This window comes from Cebus imitator, unplaced genomic scaffold (assembly GCF_001604975.1).
Source record: "Cebus imitator isolate Cc_AM_T3 unplaced genomic scaffold, Cebus_imitator-1.0 Scaffold62, whole genome shotgun sequence".
In the NCBI taxonomy this organism is placed as follows: domain Eukaryota; kingdom Metazoa; phylum Chordata; class Mammalia; order Primates; family Cebidae; genus Cebus; species Cebus imitator.
The window spans coordinates 7011018-7029071 of record NW_016107377.1 but is presented as its reverse complement, the minus strand read 5'-3'; the positions used below and the strand labels follow the sequence as shown (position 1 = coordinate 7029071).

Sequence of the window (18054 nt, the reverse complement as noted above, 5' to 3'; positions counted from 1 at the left end):
CTCAAAAAAAAAGGAGAAAAAAAAAAGGTTAATCATTTTAATAGTCTCATTTTCATTGCTCATTTCAAGCCTCTCTTGTATTGTTTAAAACAAAATAAACATCCTATTTTACAATCAGTGTCTAATATTTCTTATCCATGAAATCTTTGAGGTTCTAATTCTAATTCTCACTGTGCCTTTTTGTTGCCATTTCTTGTGATTTCTTTTTTAACGTGAGTTTCTCATTATCCTTGGAAACTTTACCAATAGAAACTCTTTGAGACCTGTGTTAAATTTCCGATCCCTGAAAGAGATTTCTGTATGCTTCTGCCAGTTGCCTGCTGGTATTACACACCTGGAAATCACTTTAAAATTAATTCTCCACTTGAGCTTCAGTTTTTAACATACAAGTAGCAACAAATTGACATGTAAGCTTGATGCTGTGATTTCTCAGGAGCAAATTTATTTTCCCTCTACCCAGTGTCAAAGTCAATCCAACCTATTTTACATGCTGCCCCTTTCTCCTCCCTAGTCTTATTTATCATTCACCCTAACCTGGAGAGCATGGCCCATTGGCATTCAGAGTTTTGCAAGAGTCTCCTATTATAATCCCCACCTTTGTTGAATTGCATACTACGTGTCCTTTCTCCCATGCTTAGTGTGACTATATATCATCCCAGATACTTTTGAGAATAGAAGTGGGTACAGTGATAGACTGGAAAAAGAAAATGTGGCACATATACACCATGGAATACTACACAGCCATAAAAAACGTTGAGATTGTGTCCTTTGTAGGGACTTGGATGAATCTGGAAACCATTATTCTCAGCAAACTGACACAAGAACAGAAAACCAAACACTGAATTTTCTCACTTATGGGTGGGTATTGAACAATGAGAACACATGGACTCAGGGAGAAGAGCATCACACACTGGGGGCACTTGCAGGGGGCTAGGGAAGGGACAACAGGGGATGGGGAGGGATAACATGGAAAGAAATGCCAGATATAGTCAAAGAGGGAATAGAGGCAGCAAACCACCTGGTTATGTATGCACCTATGCAACAACCCTGCATGACCGGCACATGTACCCCAGAACCTAAAGTAAAATAATAAAAATAATAATTATTATTATATCAGGACAATTGTCATTATCTAGTACTATCCTGGGAAAACCAGGATGTACATTCATACTACACATCCCAACACATATATCAAGATGTAGGGGGAAAAGCCACCAGGATTTTGAAGAGACTGTTGGGAAAATTGGTGCTTTTGCTGCCTGCTGACTTCTGGATTTCTCACCTTTATATTTATTTTTTCCGTTTATGGATTCTTTAGTTCCTTCCCAGCTCACTGAGAATTTTTATAGATATTTATGAAAATATTTTACTTGGCCATTTTCGTTGTTTTCAACTAGAAGTTTGTGCAGTAGATTTAATCTAACATGTTACCAGAAACAGAAGTCTTTTCTCTCATCATCAAAAGCAATACAAAGACTCAGTTTAGGCATGAATTTTCTGCACTCAGCTATTGGTCAAGTAAGAATTGGGATTTAAAAGGCCGGTATTTCTCATTCTAAAAGAGGCTCATTTTTGCTGTTGTTCTATGTGTCATAATTTCTAGTGTGTTACTGAGTGTTGGGAGCACAAACATATGTGTGACCATGTGTTGGAGAAGTTCATAACCTGAGGAGGAAAAAAAAACACATTGACATAGAAGAGTGATAATCCAAGTCCTGCATGATAAAGTGCCCAAGTGCTTCAAGAATACAAACAACAAAAGATGAAACCACCTACTCTGAGCTCAGTAGTTAGAGAAAGAGCCACAAAAACTGAACTTTATCAGTGCTTTCACAAAAGGTTAAAACTTGAATAGGGGATTTAACATTGAGCTTGTGTTAATTCTTTAATATGAATGCTGTCTGGCTTGTTGTTTGAGCATCTCTTATGGTGAATATGTAGGTGTTTTTTTGGCTTTCTTGGTGTAAGATTTCATATGTTTACAGTGTTGCCTCTGATAATAAGATAATACTAAGTATATTACACCAAATTCTATCTTATTGTTTATCTCCAAGGTGGTTTAAGCAGATAAATGGGGCATTTAACCATGTACAATTAGCACCCTATGATATTTGTATGTACTTAAAATACACTTCAGGGTTTAGATTTAGATAGTTACATAAGTTCCTGAAATGCACCCTTTGGGTGCACTCCTTAGAATACAAGTAGATAATGATAACGTGTAATGGCAAAAAGAACTAGACAAATATTTCGTTGACTTTTGGTAAGTAAATGTAGCATAAAAGACACTCAACTAAAAGGGACTTATGAATAATCTAGTTAGTTTGCAAGAATGTCGTACTTTTGAAGGTAGAACTGTTTCATTATTAAGATTTATATCTCAAGGTCATAGCACAGCACTTTGCACATAGTAGGAGTTCAAAACATGCTGGTGTTCGTTTACTTGAATAGATGTTAAAACTGATATTGTGATCCTAAACACATAAGCTATGCATTCCTCTGTTTTATAAGTTCCTGTGTTCAACAAATAAATACACTAAGTAAATAATATTTTCTGCATCTGTGTTTTATTTTTCAAATGTTTTTGGAAGCTATTGTGATTCATAAAAATTATTTACAATCATTAATGTAGTATTAGCAAGCATTTTCAGAAAGAAAAACAATGTGTTCAGGCTGTAGGAATATTTCTAAATCACAGAAAACAAGTTATTATGTAATCATAAAAAATATATTCACATGTCATATATGCAGAGATGTCATAAGAAAGAAGAAATATAGCAACTCTAAGAAACTTAGTGGTTTAAGTGCACTTTAAAAAAATCATCTCCTCAAAAACCTCTGAAATGCCTGTAAAATAAAAATGAGAGAATGCTTCACCTGAACTGAAATCAGCAAATAATTCTGGCCTCATAGTCCTAGGCTTTAAGGCTTTCTTCTAAATATCAAACAGTTAAAATAAATGGAAAGAGGATGCCAAGAATACCCACAATTCCCTGGTGCAAACCCTGTATCAAATTGTAGGCAGTTAGTGGAGGGCATTAGAAATAGCTCCACTAAACTACCATGGCTCAATAACCAAGAGCTCTTTTTGGTTCTTTAATATTCATTCTTTTAGAGCCTCCTGGTGTGTTTTAAGGATGTCTCTGAGAGTCTTGTTGGTTTTTTGAAATTTTCTTATGCTTCATACAGGGTTTTTGTTTCCCTGAATGCTTTCTTTTGGAGTCTCTGATTCCTGTTGCTGGATCTCCCCAGTTGCTGTGTAATTCATGGCTGTCCATGCTGATATTTAAAAGTAAAGAAGCTGAGTTGGCAAGGCAGGTCAACTGGTGGGTGCCATTGTAAGGTGGGCAGGCTGAGCTGTTTCTCAACTGTTGGTATCTAAATGATTTCTCCTTTTGTGAAAAGCAGCATGGTATTGTGGTTCTATACATGGGGTCTGGAGTCAGACTGTACATTCTTAAAGAAAGCAGTTAAAACACAGCCCAACACATCACTAGTGCTATATAAGTTATATCTATCATTGCCATATTTTCCATTTCCCTAGAGAAGAAATCTATCATGTTCTGGCAGAAAAGGTAAGCATGAACTGCCAGTGTTATTGGAGCCAAGAATTTCTATACAAAATTTAGGACCTCACCTTTGCCCTTCCTTTGATTATATTTATTGTCCTTAGGTCAAGAATATTTCTGCTCCTTCTTCCAACCTCTCCAGAATGAGAAACCAAGAATTCTCCTGGTGTAGAAGTGAGGTAATTATTGATTTGCACAGGACAAGGGATGATATCTAGGGGTGTAATTGTTTTTTATTCAGACTTTAAATGAAACTTCCTATTGTCAGTTTACTTATAATCCTCTTTGAGACGTAATTGGCAGCCCTAATTTCTGAATATTTTGGAGTTTAGCAGAATGTATTACTCTGTCTCTGGGTTCTCTCCACTGCCAGCATTGGGTCCCTTTTGTTTCACCATTTATCCATAAGCTTTTAGCTTTTAATATCTTTAGGGTTATATTAAAATGGGTGAGTTCCCTGACCCTCTCATGGGACTTGTAACAGGTTGTGGCTTGTTTGCTCCAACCACTTATAGGTGGGGGAGCATGAAGATGGGCAGGTGCAGGAGCCAGGGCAAGTGTTTTTGGGTTCCAGGCCTACAGTAGCATCTAGGGATGTGTTACAATTAATGCTTTTTTTAGCAGTTGCCATCCACAGACAGCTAAGTATTAAACCAGCTCAGAGGAGAGTCAGGGTGACAGCTTTTTAAACTCTGCCCTCTTGGTACTCAGGTGCTTGTCTGGTGTCCAGGAAGAATCAGGTCACACAGACTTGAAGGATGGTGAATGCAGGAGTTTTATTAAATGATGATGGTGGCTTTCAGTAAGATGGATGGGGAGCTGGAAAGGGGATGAAGTGGGAGGATGATCTTCCCCATGAGTTCAGCCGTCTGGTGGTAAATTGTCTTTCCAACAATCCCCAGCCAATTTCCTCTCAGTGTTGAGATGCTTTTCTCTTCTCCCTTTCTCTTCTGTGCTACTCTGCTGCCCTTCTGCTCTTCTACTCATGGAGGGTGGGGTTTGGGGTTTTTATGGCTACCGGATAGGAGACCGTGGCAGGCCAAACTGGCTTTGGTAAAAGCAACATTTGGGCATGAAAATGGGCATACCTGTTCTCATTTAGGACAATAGGTCCAGCATTGAGGGTGGAGCCCTTTCCAGGGTCCCTGCCCTTCTGCCTCCTCTTCATATCAATATTACTGTTACTATTTTAGCATCATTTTAGGAATGAAGAGTCATGGTTAAACTGTCATGTTTAAATTGAAGCTCTCACACTTTAGACAGATAGATGGTAAACAGCATTAATGAGAAAGGCAGGAGGCATTCCACATGGCTTCTGCTCCCTCACCTGGGATAGATCACAGTGGAATATAAGGGAGAGCCCCTCCCACTGGTAACAATGAAACTGGATCAAATACATTAATCAAATGTTTCCAGGCATGGGATGATAGATAGAGCAATACTGCAAGCCCATAATCATCCTGCCTCTCTGGCTCATGGTCTGGCATAATTTCCTGACCACACCACAAAAATCTGGAATCAAAACAGAACACAATGGTCCCTTTGAGCTGAGGAGGCAGAGGTCAGTGTTCAACATAAAGATTTAAAGCAGGGCACCAAGGGAGAGGAAAGCATGGGCAGAATAGGGAAAAATTATCTGATTTCTGTGCCAAGGGCTGTGTTTGCAGGGAGAGACTACTTAAGGCTAATCAGAAAGAAGCTATGGGAACAGAGACACTGGTGATCAAGCAGTGACTTAGAACATTAGAGTTCCAGCCTACAAAGAAGAAAAATAATCTCATTAACACCCTACTAGCTCACCTACTAGAGAGAGCAGAAATAAAAGACCATGCCTTAGAGTTAACCCTACTCTAGATCTATTTTGGGGAAAAAAAGGCTAAAACCAAATCTAAGCAAGACCACAAGAGAAACTGAATTTGATAATTGGGTTTTATTGTATTAAAAGAGTTTGGTAAACATCTTGGGCTTCTCACAAATATGTTCTTAAAAATTACAAAACCAAGCCAACACAATTTCAAGGCGATTAGCACTAAATGATCTCTCTACTAGGAAAAAAACTCCCAAGTCTTCAGAGATAATAGTAGAATCTCTACAATGATTTATTCATAGTATCAGTAAAAAGATAATTGATACAAAAAACAGAAAAGCCTGTGCCATAGCTAAAGAAAAAAAATCATTAGAAATCAAAAAGTGGGCAAAGGATATGAACAGACACTTCTCAAAAGAAGACATTTATGTGACCAACAAACATATGAAAAAAAGCTCATCATCACTGGTCATCAGAGAAATGCAAATCAAAACCACACTGAGATACCATCTCACACTAGTTAGATGGTGATTATTAAAAAGTCAGGAAACGACAGATACTGGAGAGTATGTGGAGAAATAGGAAACTTTTACACTGTTGGCGGGAGGGTAAATTAGTTCAACCATTGTGGAAGACAGTTTGGTGATTCCTCAGGATCTAGAACCAGAAATACCATCTGACCCAGCAATCCTATTACTGGGTATATACCCAAAGGATTATAAATCATTCTACTATAAAGACACATGCATGCATATGCTTATTGTGGCCCTGTTCACAATAGCAAAGACTTGAAACCAACCCAAATGCCCATCAATGATAGACTGGGTGGCACATATACACCATGGAATATTATGAAGCCATAAAAAGGATGAGTTATGTCCTTTGCAGGGAAATAGATAAAGCTGGAAACCATCATTCTCAGCAAACTAACACAGGAACAGAAAACTGCATACTGCATGTTCTCACTCATAAGTAAGAGTTGAACAATGAGAACACATGGACACAGGGAGGGGAACATCACATACTGGGGCCTGGTGGGGTGTGGGGGTCAAGGAGAGGAATAACATTAGGAGAAATACCTGATGTAGATGATGGGTTGGTGGGTGCAGCAAACCACCATGGCACGTGTATACCTATGTGACATACCTGCACGTTCTGCACATGTATCCCAGAATTTAAAGTATCATTAAAAAAAAAAAGAAATTATAGAACCAAGAAATAAAATAACTGAAATTTAAAGTTCACTTATTGAGCTTGACAGGAAATTGGAGATAATAGAAGAAACAATTAACTAAATAGATCTGAAGAATAGAGAGTCATAAGATTGAAAAGACACGAACAAAGTCTCAGTGACCAGTGCCACTGTATTGAGCTGTGCAACGTAAGTGTAACTGGAGTTTCATGAGAAGAACAGTGAAGATGGGGTGGAATACATATTTGAAAAAATAATGCCTAAAAATTCTCTGAATTTGATGAAAAAGATTACATTATAAGATTCAAGGTTATTAATAATTCTTAAGCATTATAAATACAAAGAAAATTATACCTAGACACAGAATAATCAAATTGCTTTATAACAGCAATAAAGAGAAAATCTTAAAAGAACAAGAGGATGAAGAAAACATATTACATACAGGAAACAATGAAAGGACTTACAGCTCACTTGTTATCAGAAACAATAGAAATGAATGGATAATGGAACAACATCTCTGAAGCGCTAAAATTAAAAGTGGCAATCCTCTATCCAGTGGCATTTCTATGTTCAGTGAAAACATCTTTCTTAAAAAAGTTAAATTATGATATTTTCAGATAAATGCTGCGAAAATTTCTCTTCAGCGGACCTGCATTATAATAAACGCTAAAGAATGTTTTTTGGTTGGAGGAAAATGATGGCAGATGAACACTCTTATCTCCAGGAAGAAATGGAAAGTATGGTATTGGTAAATAAGTAGGAAACTATAGAAGATTATTTCTTTTCTTATTGTAATTTTCTTAAAGGAAAACTGACTAAAGTAAAAAATATTAACAATGCAAACTAGAGTTAATAATATGTTTAAACCTACAAGTTTTGACAGCAATAGCACAGAAGTTAGAGTGAGTAAATGGCGTAATACTGTTGTAATGTTGTTCCATTTTGAAGATAGAAGAAGTGGGAAGTGAAAAATACAAAGCATCAAGTATGAGATAAGAAGAGAAAAGATGACAGTAGGGAGTGGAAAAAATTAAGTGTGAAGTATAAAATACACACAATTGACTCTAAAGCATTTATGATACTTAAGGTAAGATATTTATAGCCCTAGAAAATTACTATAAAATAAAAAGAATTCAAAAATATAACTAAGAATCCAATAGAGGAAGTAAATAATATTAAAATATTTTATTTTTCGAATAGGAAACACACAAATGTGCAGGTTGGAGGCATGTGATAAACAACAAAATGGAATTAAAACAGCCCGACCTACAACGTTGAAAATTCTACAGGACAAATGACTTGACTTGATTTCTTCAGCAAATAAATGGCAATAAATAAAGGAAAGGGGAGCTCTAACAGATTAAAATAAATTTAAGAGTCATGTCAACTAAATGTGATGCAAAGGAGCTTCCTTTGATCCTTATTGGAAAGAAACTGTAAAAATATATTTTGGGGAGAAACAGCAGAAATGAAACAGGGATTAGTATTAGATAATATTGAGGAATCAGTTATTATTTTGTTTTAGCTTTGTGTGTTTTGAAAGAAGTCTGTGTTGACGCATTTATAGGTAAAACTATGTTGTCTAGAATTTGCTTTTAAATATTCTAGCAAAAAAACATGTGAGAAAAGAGAGATAAACCTTAAGGGTGGGATGTTGACTCCTGATGAAATTAAGACATGGGTTACATATGGTCATTTGGCTCCTTTTTAAATTTTGTGACTATTTGAAAATGTCCACAATAAAGAGTTAAAATAATGGAAGGGATTACTGTGTCTCAGAAGTTTGGAACAGGTTTTTTTGACTTCCCCATACGCAGGTGCAGTGAGCCTGACTTGTACTTTCGGGTCTCACACAGCGAGCAGATCTGAGTCTGGTGGACACAGTCAGAGCTCCACTTTTTTGTTCTTACTCTGTCTTTCTCTGCCTAGCCTGGTTGTATGCAAGTTCACATAGGTCCCCTTCTAGCCTAGGAAATAGCATCAATCTCATCTTTTGGCCTCAGTTCAAAACTGCCTCCTCCAGCACAATTAACCCAGAACTCTTGACTTTGTAAAATAAAACTGACCCTTAGAATTAAATTTAGCTTGGATCTCTGTGATTCTGTTCTATCCACAGAACGCTGGAGGGCAGACTGTCATCTGCACCCAACTCACAGCTGTGGGAAGCAGATCAGGTAACAGAATGACAGAAAAGCTTAATCAAGGGGAGGCATTTTTCGGATAATGGAAAATCATGCATGCTCCCAAGCTAAGGTCAATTATCCAGGGTAATAAAAATGTTAAAAATGTGAGAAAGTGAGATTAAGAGTTGGAGCAAGGTCCCTAAGAGAACAAAATAAAGACCAGAGATACAGTGCAAGAATTCCTGCCAGAGGGATGATTTATTTTTCTGTACATTGGTAGGAAGAAGGTTAAAAGATAAAAGAAACTACAGAGATGAGTTGAGAACGACATGAAGGAGGTTGAGGTGGCTTTTCTCTGGTGGGTGAACTCTTTGGAATAAGAAAGAATAAGATGGGGAGAGAAAAAAAAAGGGATTTGTGCACAAAGCTAGAATAATGATAGCAGTGGAATACAGGCAAGTCTGTCTGCACTTTGGTGATAGCCCAGGGGCTGGTCTAGGCATCAGGGAAAAGAAAAAGATCTAGCAGTTCCAAATGGACCTCTGAATACTTCTTGATGCTGTACGGCCAGAGCAGATGAGAAAGTTGGGGTCCTCTAGTGAAATAACTCATTTCACACATTATAGAAATGCTCAGAAGAAGATGGCTCAGAAGGTAGGGGTTGCAAAAAGCACCATTGTCCAGAAAAGTTCATATTCAGATCCACTGGCTTCCTCTTCCTTCTCCCAACTTGCTCTGAAGAGGTTCCTGATGAACATCCTCACTTAGATCTAAGTCAGATGTTGTATCCTAAAAAAACTGGAACATCAGGAAGAATTTCTATGGTACCCTTCCCTCTGAGTAAGTCAACTATTTCAGCTTTATTTTATAATATTATTGATTCTTACTTATTTTTGTTCCTAACCACAGAGAAAATAAGTTTCATGTAAATATAATAGTGATAAAACTGCATTTTCACAGAAAAATATGACCAAACAGCCTATAACTATAAATAAGTTTATTAATTCTAGCAGCATATTTATAAGAGTTTCAAATATCCAGACCAGTTATTTTCTCAAATATTTATACTTACTGATAATTAAGCACACATACAATTCAAAAATACCTTTAGCTATTAAATACACATGTTCACTGTAGTCATAAAAGAACAAGAAATCTAAAGAGAATTAATGTTTCCTGGAATATTTCCCCACAAAAATCAAAATAGCATTAGAAATGATTGAACACCCAATACATACGTGATATCTGAAAGTGACTTCTGGTCCTCGAAAGTTTCCCTTCCTTCCCCAGGACATGTTAATTATGATGAATACAATTTGATAATTTTTTTTATAAATTCAATAAAAACTTCTTAAGTGGTCTGCAATAATAAAGACAGAATACTCCAAATATGCTGCAGGTACTAATTTCAGCTATTTGCATGGATGTCCTTGAATCATTTCAAAGGTATCTTACTGGTTTGCAAGTAAAATACAGATCTGGCTAAACCCAGTTTTACAATATCGAATTTAAGCTAGAAGGAAACAAATTGTAGAGCTATGAGATGTAAAGAATAAATATTAAGAAAGATAAAAGTAGTGGTTTGAATCGTGTAATGGTTTAATACAAATTGGTCCGGAGTGCGGAGGAGCATGAAATGATGAGTGAAAAGATTGGTTTTCTCCTACCTTGGCACTCATTTACTGAGCAATCTAGGGCAAGGGTATGAAATTGGTTTCCATGTATATATAATAAGTTGGTGGGAACAGATGTTCTCTAAGATGCCTCTGAGTTCCAACAACTTATAATACCAAGTCTGAATACTTTGCTGCATCCCATTCTTATATCTCTTCAATGGAGGAGCTCAATAAAGAGATTGCAAATAACTAGAAGCCTTCCCTGGCTTTGGCACATGATTACTTGAATACACAGTATTTACCAGGAGTTCCATTGAGGGAGACATCCTGAACATCTTAGGAGTGCTAGGTAAAGTATCAGCAAGTATTTATTTCTGGTTAAGTAAATGAAGTATTTCAAGGGTTGTTTGAGTAACTGGTTTTCTTTGCGTGCTCAAGGTCCCCGCTTGCTTTGCATCTCACTATTGAGCAGACAGCCTGCTGAAAGTTGTCACTGACCACCACATACAGTAGCAGGTTACCAAAGGTGTTCAGAGCAGCTAATGGTCTTGAAACGATGTAAGCTTCATGGATCTGATTCTCAGTGGAACAGCTGATCGAAAGCAGGCGAGATTCGATACGAATGATCCTCAAGATATGAAAGGGTAACAAACATACGTAAAATACGAGGAGTAGCAGAATGGCTAGCCTTCGAGCTTTCTGCTTAAGGCAGCTGTGAGTTTGTAGTCCATGGGTCAGAGTGTGGATAATTGTGGTATAGCAAAGTGTCACTATCACCAAGGGGAGGCAGAAGGTGGTTGCAGTCAAAATTAGGTTGTACCATTTAATAGTACCGAGTTCATCTGAACTGGTAAGATCAAGACAGGCTGATCTGTTGGTCCTGCTGGTTGATGTGATCAAGAAGGTCATGGGAATGACAGCTACCAGTGAAATTATCCACACCACAGAACAGGCTACCACTGCCCATCGAGTTTTGTGAATGGAAAAGCAGCTCATGGGGTGAATGATCACACAGTAGCGGAAGATGCTGAAGCAGGTGAGGAAGAGGATGCTGCTGTACAGGTTGAAATGGAAGCTGAAGCGGATAAACTTACACATGAAATTTCCAAAGATCCAGTTTTCGCCATTGGCATAGTAGTGAATCAGGAAGGGGAGGCTGGTCAGATACAGCAGATCTGTGCAGGCCAAATTCAGCATAATGATGGTGCTACTCTTCCAGGGTCGCATTTTGAAAATGTAAGTGGAAATCGCTACTGCATTCCCTGGAAATCCCACAAGGAAGATAATGCCGTAAATAACAGGGAGGTAGTGCATCTTGAGTGGGATGTTTTCATCAGTGCAATTTCCAAAAGCAGCTGCATAATCGGGGAAATCAGAAGCATTTGCTAAATTGTCTAGTGGCTCATTCATGGTTGCCTCCTTTCATCTTGCAGGAAAACGAGAGTTCAGTTTGGCAATATGAATCGAATGAGAAGTAACTCGCTGATAAAGGAAAACAGAAAACATTAATGGTAGGGTAAGAAAAACAAGGATCTACTTTTAAATGAAAATTGTTCTAACATCCTAAATTTGCCACTTCTCTCTCTCTTTAATCTCAAAAGAGACCCTGTGGAGAAGAAATTGAATTTCCAAGAAAATGACTGAGGCGAGTTACTAAATGCATCTAATAAAAATATAAAAGTTAAATTATCATGAGAATTAAAATGAAGAATTGGAAGAAAAAAAGCCACATGTAGCTTTGGAAAACAATGTGGCAATGTTGCCATTTGGGCAAGCCATAGGGTATCACCATTAGAGACTTAGCAACAGGACCTACTATTAACAAGTGTGATGCACGCCACCATCAGTTCACTACTATACAACACAAAATACTGAAAAGTCTTTCTTATTACCTCTATTTTACAAGAGACTGAGAAATGTTTTGTAGCTCATCTCTGGTAACACATCCAGTGGCTTAAATGGGATCCACACTCATGTTTGACTCAGAAGGCACTCTCTTTCTACATGACCTCTCAGTACTGCCTCTCAATCTGTGTTTTGTTGATTTTCATCAGGATTGCCCTAAATAATGGAGGGAACTAGTGTGAAGACAGGAAAACACTGAATACTGTAAATTTTAAAACTATAGATTGCATACATTGCAACATTTAATTGCACATTTCCATTCTTACAATTTCTTTTAATAGCTCACATATTTTGCTTGTGCAGGGGAGTGTGTGTGTTAGGGTGGATGGGGCGGGATCAGTGGTATAATGTAACTGTTAAGAGCCTGAGCTCTGAAGCCAGATGGCCAGATTTTGATGCTCAGGTTAGACATTTAATAGGGTGTTCCTAAGCAAGTTGATTAAACTCTCTGGGGCTGGAAGGAGTGCAATTTTAACTTCCTTCTTCTTGCTTATTAGTGTTTTAAAAAATTTCGACAGTGAATTTTTGCAATGAGAAAAATACTTCTAGAAAAGAGTTACAATTAGCTTATTATTTGAATGTAAATAGCTGTTGGTAAAATGCATCCAAGTACACATTTATAGAGCACCCACCCTGTATTAGGTCCTCTGTCAAGTCCTAGCCATAGAAACTGAATAACATACAGAGATGTATAAGCCACTGTCACAATCTACTGGGGGAAGGGGACATGGAAAATTATTTTAACAAAATATAAACCCACCTCATGGAGCTATCAATATTATGTTAAAAATAGAAAGAAAAACACTTGGCATACTACTGGGCATATCAAAAGAGCTTAATAAATATTAGCTGATGTTAGTTGCTAAGTCATTTGATGTATGAATGGTACAAGACTACAGAGATCACAAGGAAAGGAGGAAACATCAGAGTCTGCCAACATTATTACTATAATATGATACTAAATATACACTATCCAGCATTTCCTGAGAGGAGTACAGAGGTATATTTCAAACTAGCACAACTTAACAAATCCCAAATTAGCAGAATCTGTCCCTGTTGACTGCCCTTGAGTGTACTCTTCCAGGTCTCACTTAGTCCAGGAGGTCCGGGAAAATTGTAATGAACTCAGCATGGTTATGGGACATTGGGAGATAAAATTGAGAAGGAAAAATAGGTATTAATAAAAAAATAATAGTACAAAGCACTACTGTAAGTGTCTTACATATTTAAATCTATTTAATCCTCACAGCCAATGGTGAGGTAGTGTGATTGTTCCCCTTTAACAGAAGAAGAAACTGAGGCACATAGGAGGCAGTGATGTGCTCAAGGTCAAACTGCTAGTTAGTGTGAGCCAGGATATCATGGGGGCAGTCTTGTTTCCAGTCTGGGCTGCATCTTACAATGAGTAGGCAAGAGGGAAATCTGAAGGGCCTGTAATCACAAAGACCACTTAGCACATGACCTCTTAGTGCTGCCTCTTAATGTGTATTTTGTTGATTTTCATCAGGGTTACCCTAAATAACTGAGGGAATAACAAGTGTGAAGACAGAAAAAGGCTGAATATCTCAGAAAGCTCAATAAATCAAACACTATAGAGCTATCCCTTGGTATCTGCAGTGAATCGGTTCTCGAACCCCCAAGGATACCAAAATCTGCATATGCTCACGTCCCTGATATAAAAGTAAAATGGCATGGTATTTGCGTGTAACCTGTGTCCATCCTCCTGTATACTTTAAATTGTCTCTAGATTACTTATAATACCTAATGCAACATAGATGTTGTATAAATAGTGATTGTACTATATTGTTTATGGAATAATGGCAAGAAAAAAGTCTGTACATGTTTATTACAGACATATTTTTTTTACAGACTTTTTAAAAAAGTATTCTCAATTCACAATGGTTGAATCTACTAGTGCAGAACCCATGTATCTGGAGGACCAGCTGTAATTGTGTGAACCAGGGCTAAATTGTCAGTAATAATAGCGACTACTTTTCCTTGGATTGAGAGAAGATTAAATGATTTTTCAAATAATCTCAACTTATATTTTAGATTCAGGGAGTACATATGCAGGTTTGTTAGCTGCATCTATTAAATGGTGCTGAGGTTTGGGGGTTTGACTAATCCTGTCACCCAGATACTAAACTAAGTGTTGAAAAGGGTATGTGGATCATGCTAAGTGCTACATCAGAATCTGCCACCATTATAGCTATTCTCTGATACTAAATCTACACTATCCAGCATTTCCTGAGAGGAGTGCAGAGGTGTATTTCAAGCTAGCCCAACTTACCAAATCCTAAATTAGCAGCATCATTCCCTATTGACTGCCCTTGAATATACTCTTTCAGATCTCACTTAGTCCAGGTGCAGATCAGAATGCACTTACAGGTTTGCTGTTTTTATTCTGTATGAACTGGGGAAAGAATAGCCCAGAACATAGAACTTGCCTCTGGGCAGCTGTTAGGTCCTCAACCAGAGAGGCTGGTGCTCCCTGGGACCATGTGTTATCCATCAAACATGAATGCTTCTCTCCTTGCCAAGTTAATTGACTCTAATTAAAAGTGCTATTCAACTGTCATCCTCACAGCACTGGAGGTCATAGGAGTCAGGGACTGCTGGCCAGTGAGAGTGCTCTGAAGCCAGGCAACCACAGTGGACAGCTTCTTCCTTGGCAGAATGCCTTAAATGGACTCATGTATAAGGAGCAGGAAGTCACTTAAACTTGAAAGGAAATGGTCACAGCCAAGGAGTCCCAGAAGCAGCACATCCCAAAGACAGTTCTTAGATTACATCAAGAGGCCACTAAGTAGCTCATGTTGTTTCTGGAGCAAGGAAGTAAAGATAGTTTTAGTAACACTCAAAATAATTCTCTGGAGTTATTTCATTCTAACTGGGATTTGCCTTAACAGAGAAGTGAGAGGAAGAGAAGGGGAGGGAATTCAAGTCCAAGCTGCATATCTGTCAGCTACTTGAAAGCAAAAACACAAGTCACCTCATACCCCAGGGGCTGGCACACAGAAGGTATGCAGTAAATATTAATTTTTGCTGAATGCATTAAAGAACAACCAGTAACATCAGTAAAACTTACATGGTACTGAGGGGCTAGTAAAGTGGCAACTATCATTAAAAAAAAAAAAAAAAATCTTGGGCCAGGCTCAGTGGCTCACACCTATAATCCTAACACTTTGGGAGGCCAAGGCAGGTGGATCACAAGGTCAGGAGATCAAGACCATCTTGGCTAACATGGTGAAACCCCATCTTTACTAAAAATCCAAAAAGTAGCTGGGGCTGGCAGCTTGTGCCTATAGTCCCAGCTACTTGGGAGCCTGAGGCACAAGAATCACTTGCACCTGGGAGGTGTCGGTTGCAGTAAGCTGAGATTGCCCTACTGTACTCCGGCCTGAGTGACAGAGCAAGACTCTGTCAAAAAACAAAAACAAAAACTTGGTTCTTTGATGACTTTTAAAAGAAGAAGCAAAATGACAATTCTTGTCATTGCCAAATAAACCCTTAGCCATGTTATGGAGGCCATTTTAACAATAATTCCATCAGTAAAATATAGGTAAAAACAACTGCATTATTGTTGTGAAAAAATAATAATTAAATTTAGGATTGAATGAAGACTGACTGGCCAATTGTAAGGGTGGAGGGGTTGACTGGGAAGCTTAGTCTCTCTTCCATAAAACCTCATAAAAGTATAGTCTGAGTTTACAAAATATGTGTGATGTTAAGAACAGCACACAAAAACCAGTCTGGGCTGTGAGCAGGTAGGACGAAGCTATTTCTTTCCTCCCTAGCCTCAGGGTCTGGTGCAATTCACTGCCACAACTCAGAACACCAGATGGTCCACAAACAAATCATTTAAGCTCAAAGGACATTAAAAACAAATGTGGCACAACCCTGCTGTATTCCTTTCTCTTAATACAACAGTAGTTCTCAAACAAGAGGATGTTACAAATCACCTGAAATGAGTGGGCTCTTTGCAAGCAAGAAATAACGATGAATTATGTTTCAACATAACCAAAATGTAAGTGTGAACTAAGCTAGGTTCAGCATGCATAAAAGCAAGCATCAACGTTTGGGATAAACTTGTGAAAAAAAAAAAAAAGCTTACAATTTCACTACAACCACTATGGAGAACAGTTTGAAGGTTCCTCAGCAAACTAAAAACTGAGGTACCATATGATCCAGCATTTCCACTACTGTGTATATACCCAAAAGAAAGGAAATCAGCATACCAAACAGATGTCTGCACTCCCATGTTTGCTGCAGCTCTGTTAACAATAGCCAAGATTTGGAAGCAACCTAAGTGTCCATCGACAGATGTACAGATAAAGAAAATGTGGTACTTACACACGGTGGATTACTATTCAGCCATGAAAGGAATGAGATCCTGTGTTTGCAACAACATGGATAGAACTGGAAGTCACTATGGGAAGTGAAAAAAGCCAGGCATAGAAAGACAAATATTGCACGTTCTCACTCAGTCATGGAATCTAAAAATCAAAACAAGTGAACTCATGGGCGTAGAGAGAAGGATGGTTACAGAAGTTGGGGAGATTAGTGGGGAACTGGTGGAGGGGATGGCTAATGGGTACAAAGAAAAGGTGGAAAGAATGAATAAGACCTACTATTTGATAGCACAATAGGGTGACCATAGTCAATAATAACTGAATCTCACATTTTTAAATAAAGAGTGTAAGTGGATTGTTTGTATTAACAGCACAAAGGATACCTGCTTGAGTGGATGGATATCCCATTCTCTATGATGTGCTTATTTCACATTGCACGCCTGTATCAAAACATCTCATGTCCCCCACAAATATATATACCTGCTAAGTAGCCACAAAAACTGAGAAATAAAAAAATTGTAAAAAGCTTACAATTTTAGCCTTTTTTTTCTCTCTGAAATTGGAAAGTAGCTGTGATTGTGGAAAGTAGATGTCACTGTTTGGAGAACACACTGCTCGTGGACTGCTATCCTAATGCCAGCATACCCAGGAACCTCACAGATTGGAATTCCAAGATTCTGCTGTAAAGAAGGCAGGACCAGAAATGGGATTCCAAGATTCTGCAGTAAAGAAGGCAGGACCAGAAATGCTATCGACTTAAGTAGCAGCAGATACTACTTCACCTCCACAGTGTACTCCTACTCCTTTGGTGGGAACAAGGCAAGTGGGATTAATGATGAAATGTTATTTTCCTAGGGTGTCTGTTCATTTTGCAGATCAGTTTTGTTGGATAAGTTAAGCTCCTTATCCAACAATGCCTCTACCTCTCCCAGCTCTCCTGTCTCTCCCCTGGCCTCCCTGGGTTTTTCTGGTTCTGCTCCCATGCTGATCAGGCTCACAGTTGGTTCTTTCCTCCTTTTCCCAAGATACCAATGGACCAGGGGGGTGCACCGTTGGAATACTTCTTCTGTCACCTTCTCTCCAGAGTCATTGGAAGCTGAAGCTGGGGTCACTTTGGGTTGTCAAAAAGAAACTTAAGAAGATCTTTCATTCATAAAGACTCGCTTTGATTTCCCAGTCTACATATGTGAAAACTAATTTTACTCCATGCTGGTGGAAAACAGACCAATTCTTAACATAGGTAAATCTGTGACTGGGTGAGTGCTGACCCCCCTGGCCCCTGAAGGAATCCTTCTCCCCAACCCTTCTGGGAGCCTCAAGGCTCTTCCCTCAATCCCCACTTTATTGTTTGTGTGTTTTCATTTTTGTTTATTTTTTGAGACAGAATCTTGCTCTGTTGTCCACACTGGAGTGCAGTGGCCATGATCTTGGCTCACTGCAACCTCTGCCTCCCAGGTTCAAGGGATCCTCCTGCCTCAGCCTCTGAGTAG

At 38.3% G+C, this 18054-nt stretch overlaps 1 protein-coding gene and 1 long non-coding RNA gene across 4 annotated transcripts in view; both read right to left on the bottom strand.

Moving 5' to 3' along the window:
• LOC108305408 overlaps positions 1 to 8439 on the bottom strand; it is a 40099-nt gene extending 31660 nt beyond the window's left edge. The window contains exon 1 of the long non-coding RNA XR_001825715.2: positions 8338 to 8439. This is a non-coding gene — a long non-coding RNA (uncharacterized LOC108305408). The remainder of the gene's footprint in view (positions 1 to 8337) is intronic.
• A 1233-nt stretch (positions 8440 to 9672) lies between these two features.
• OXGR1 (oxoglutarate receptor 1) overlaps positions 9673 to 18054 on the bottom strand; it is a 9482-nt gene continuing 1100 nt past the window's right edge. The window contains exons 2-4 of one of the 3 annotated variants that reach the window (XM_037739098.1): positions 17096 to 17241; positions 13675 to 13726; positions 9673 to 11789 (exon numbers count right to left, since the gene is read on the bottom strand). In XM_037739098.1, the coding sequence (XP_037595026.1) occupies positions 10704 to 11717 (1014 nt within the window). In that variant the 5' untranslated portion in view covers positions 11718 to 11789; positions 13675 to 13726; positions 17096 to 17241 and the 3' untranslated portion in view covers positions 9673 to 10703. The remainder of the gene's footprint in view (positions 11790 to 13674; positions 13727 to 17095; positions 17242 to 18054) is intronic. The other 2 variants (XM_037739097.1, XM_017529915.2) reach the window with 2 other exon arrangements.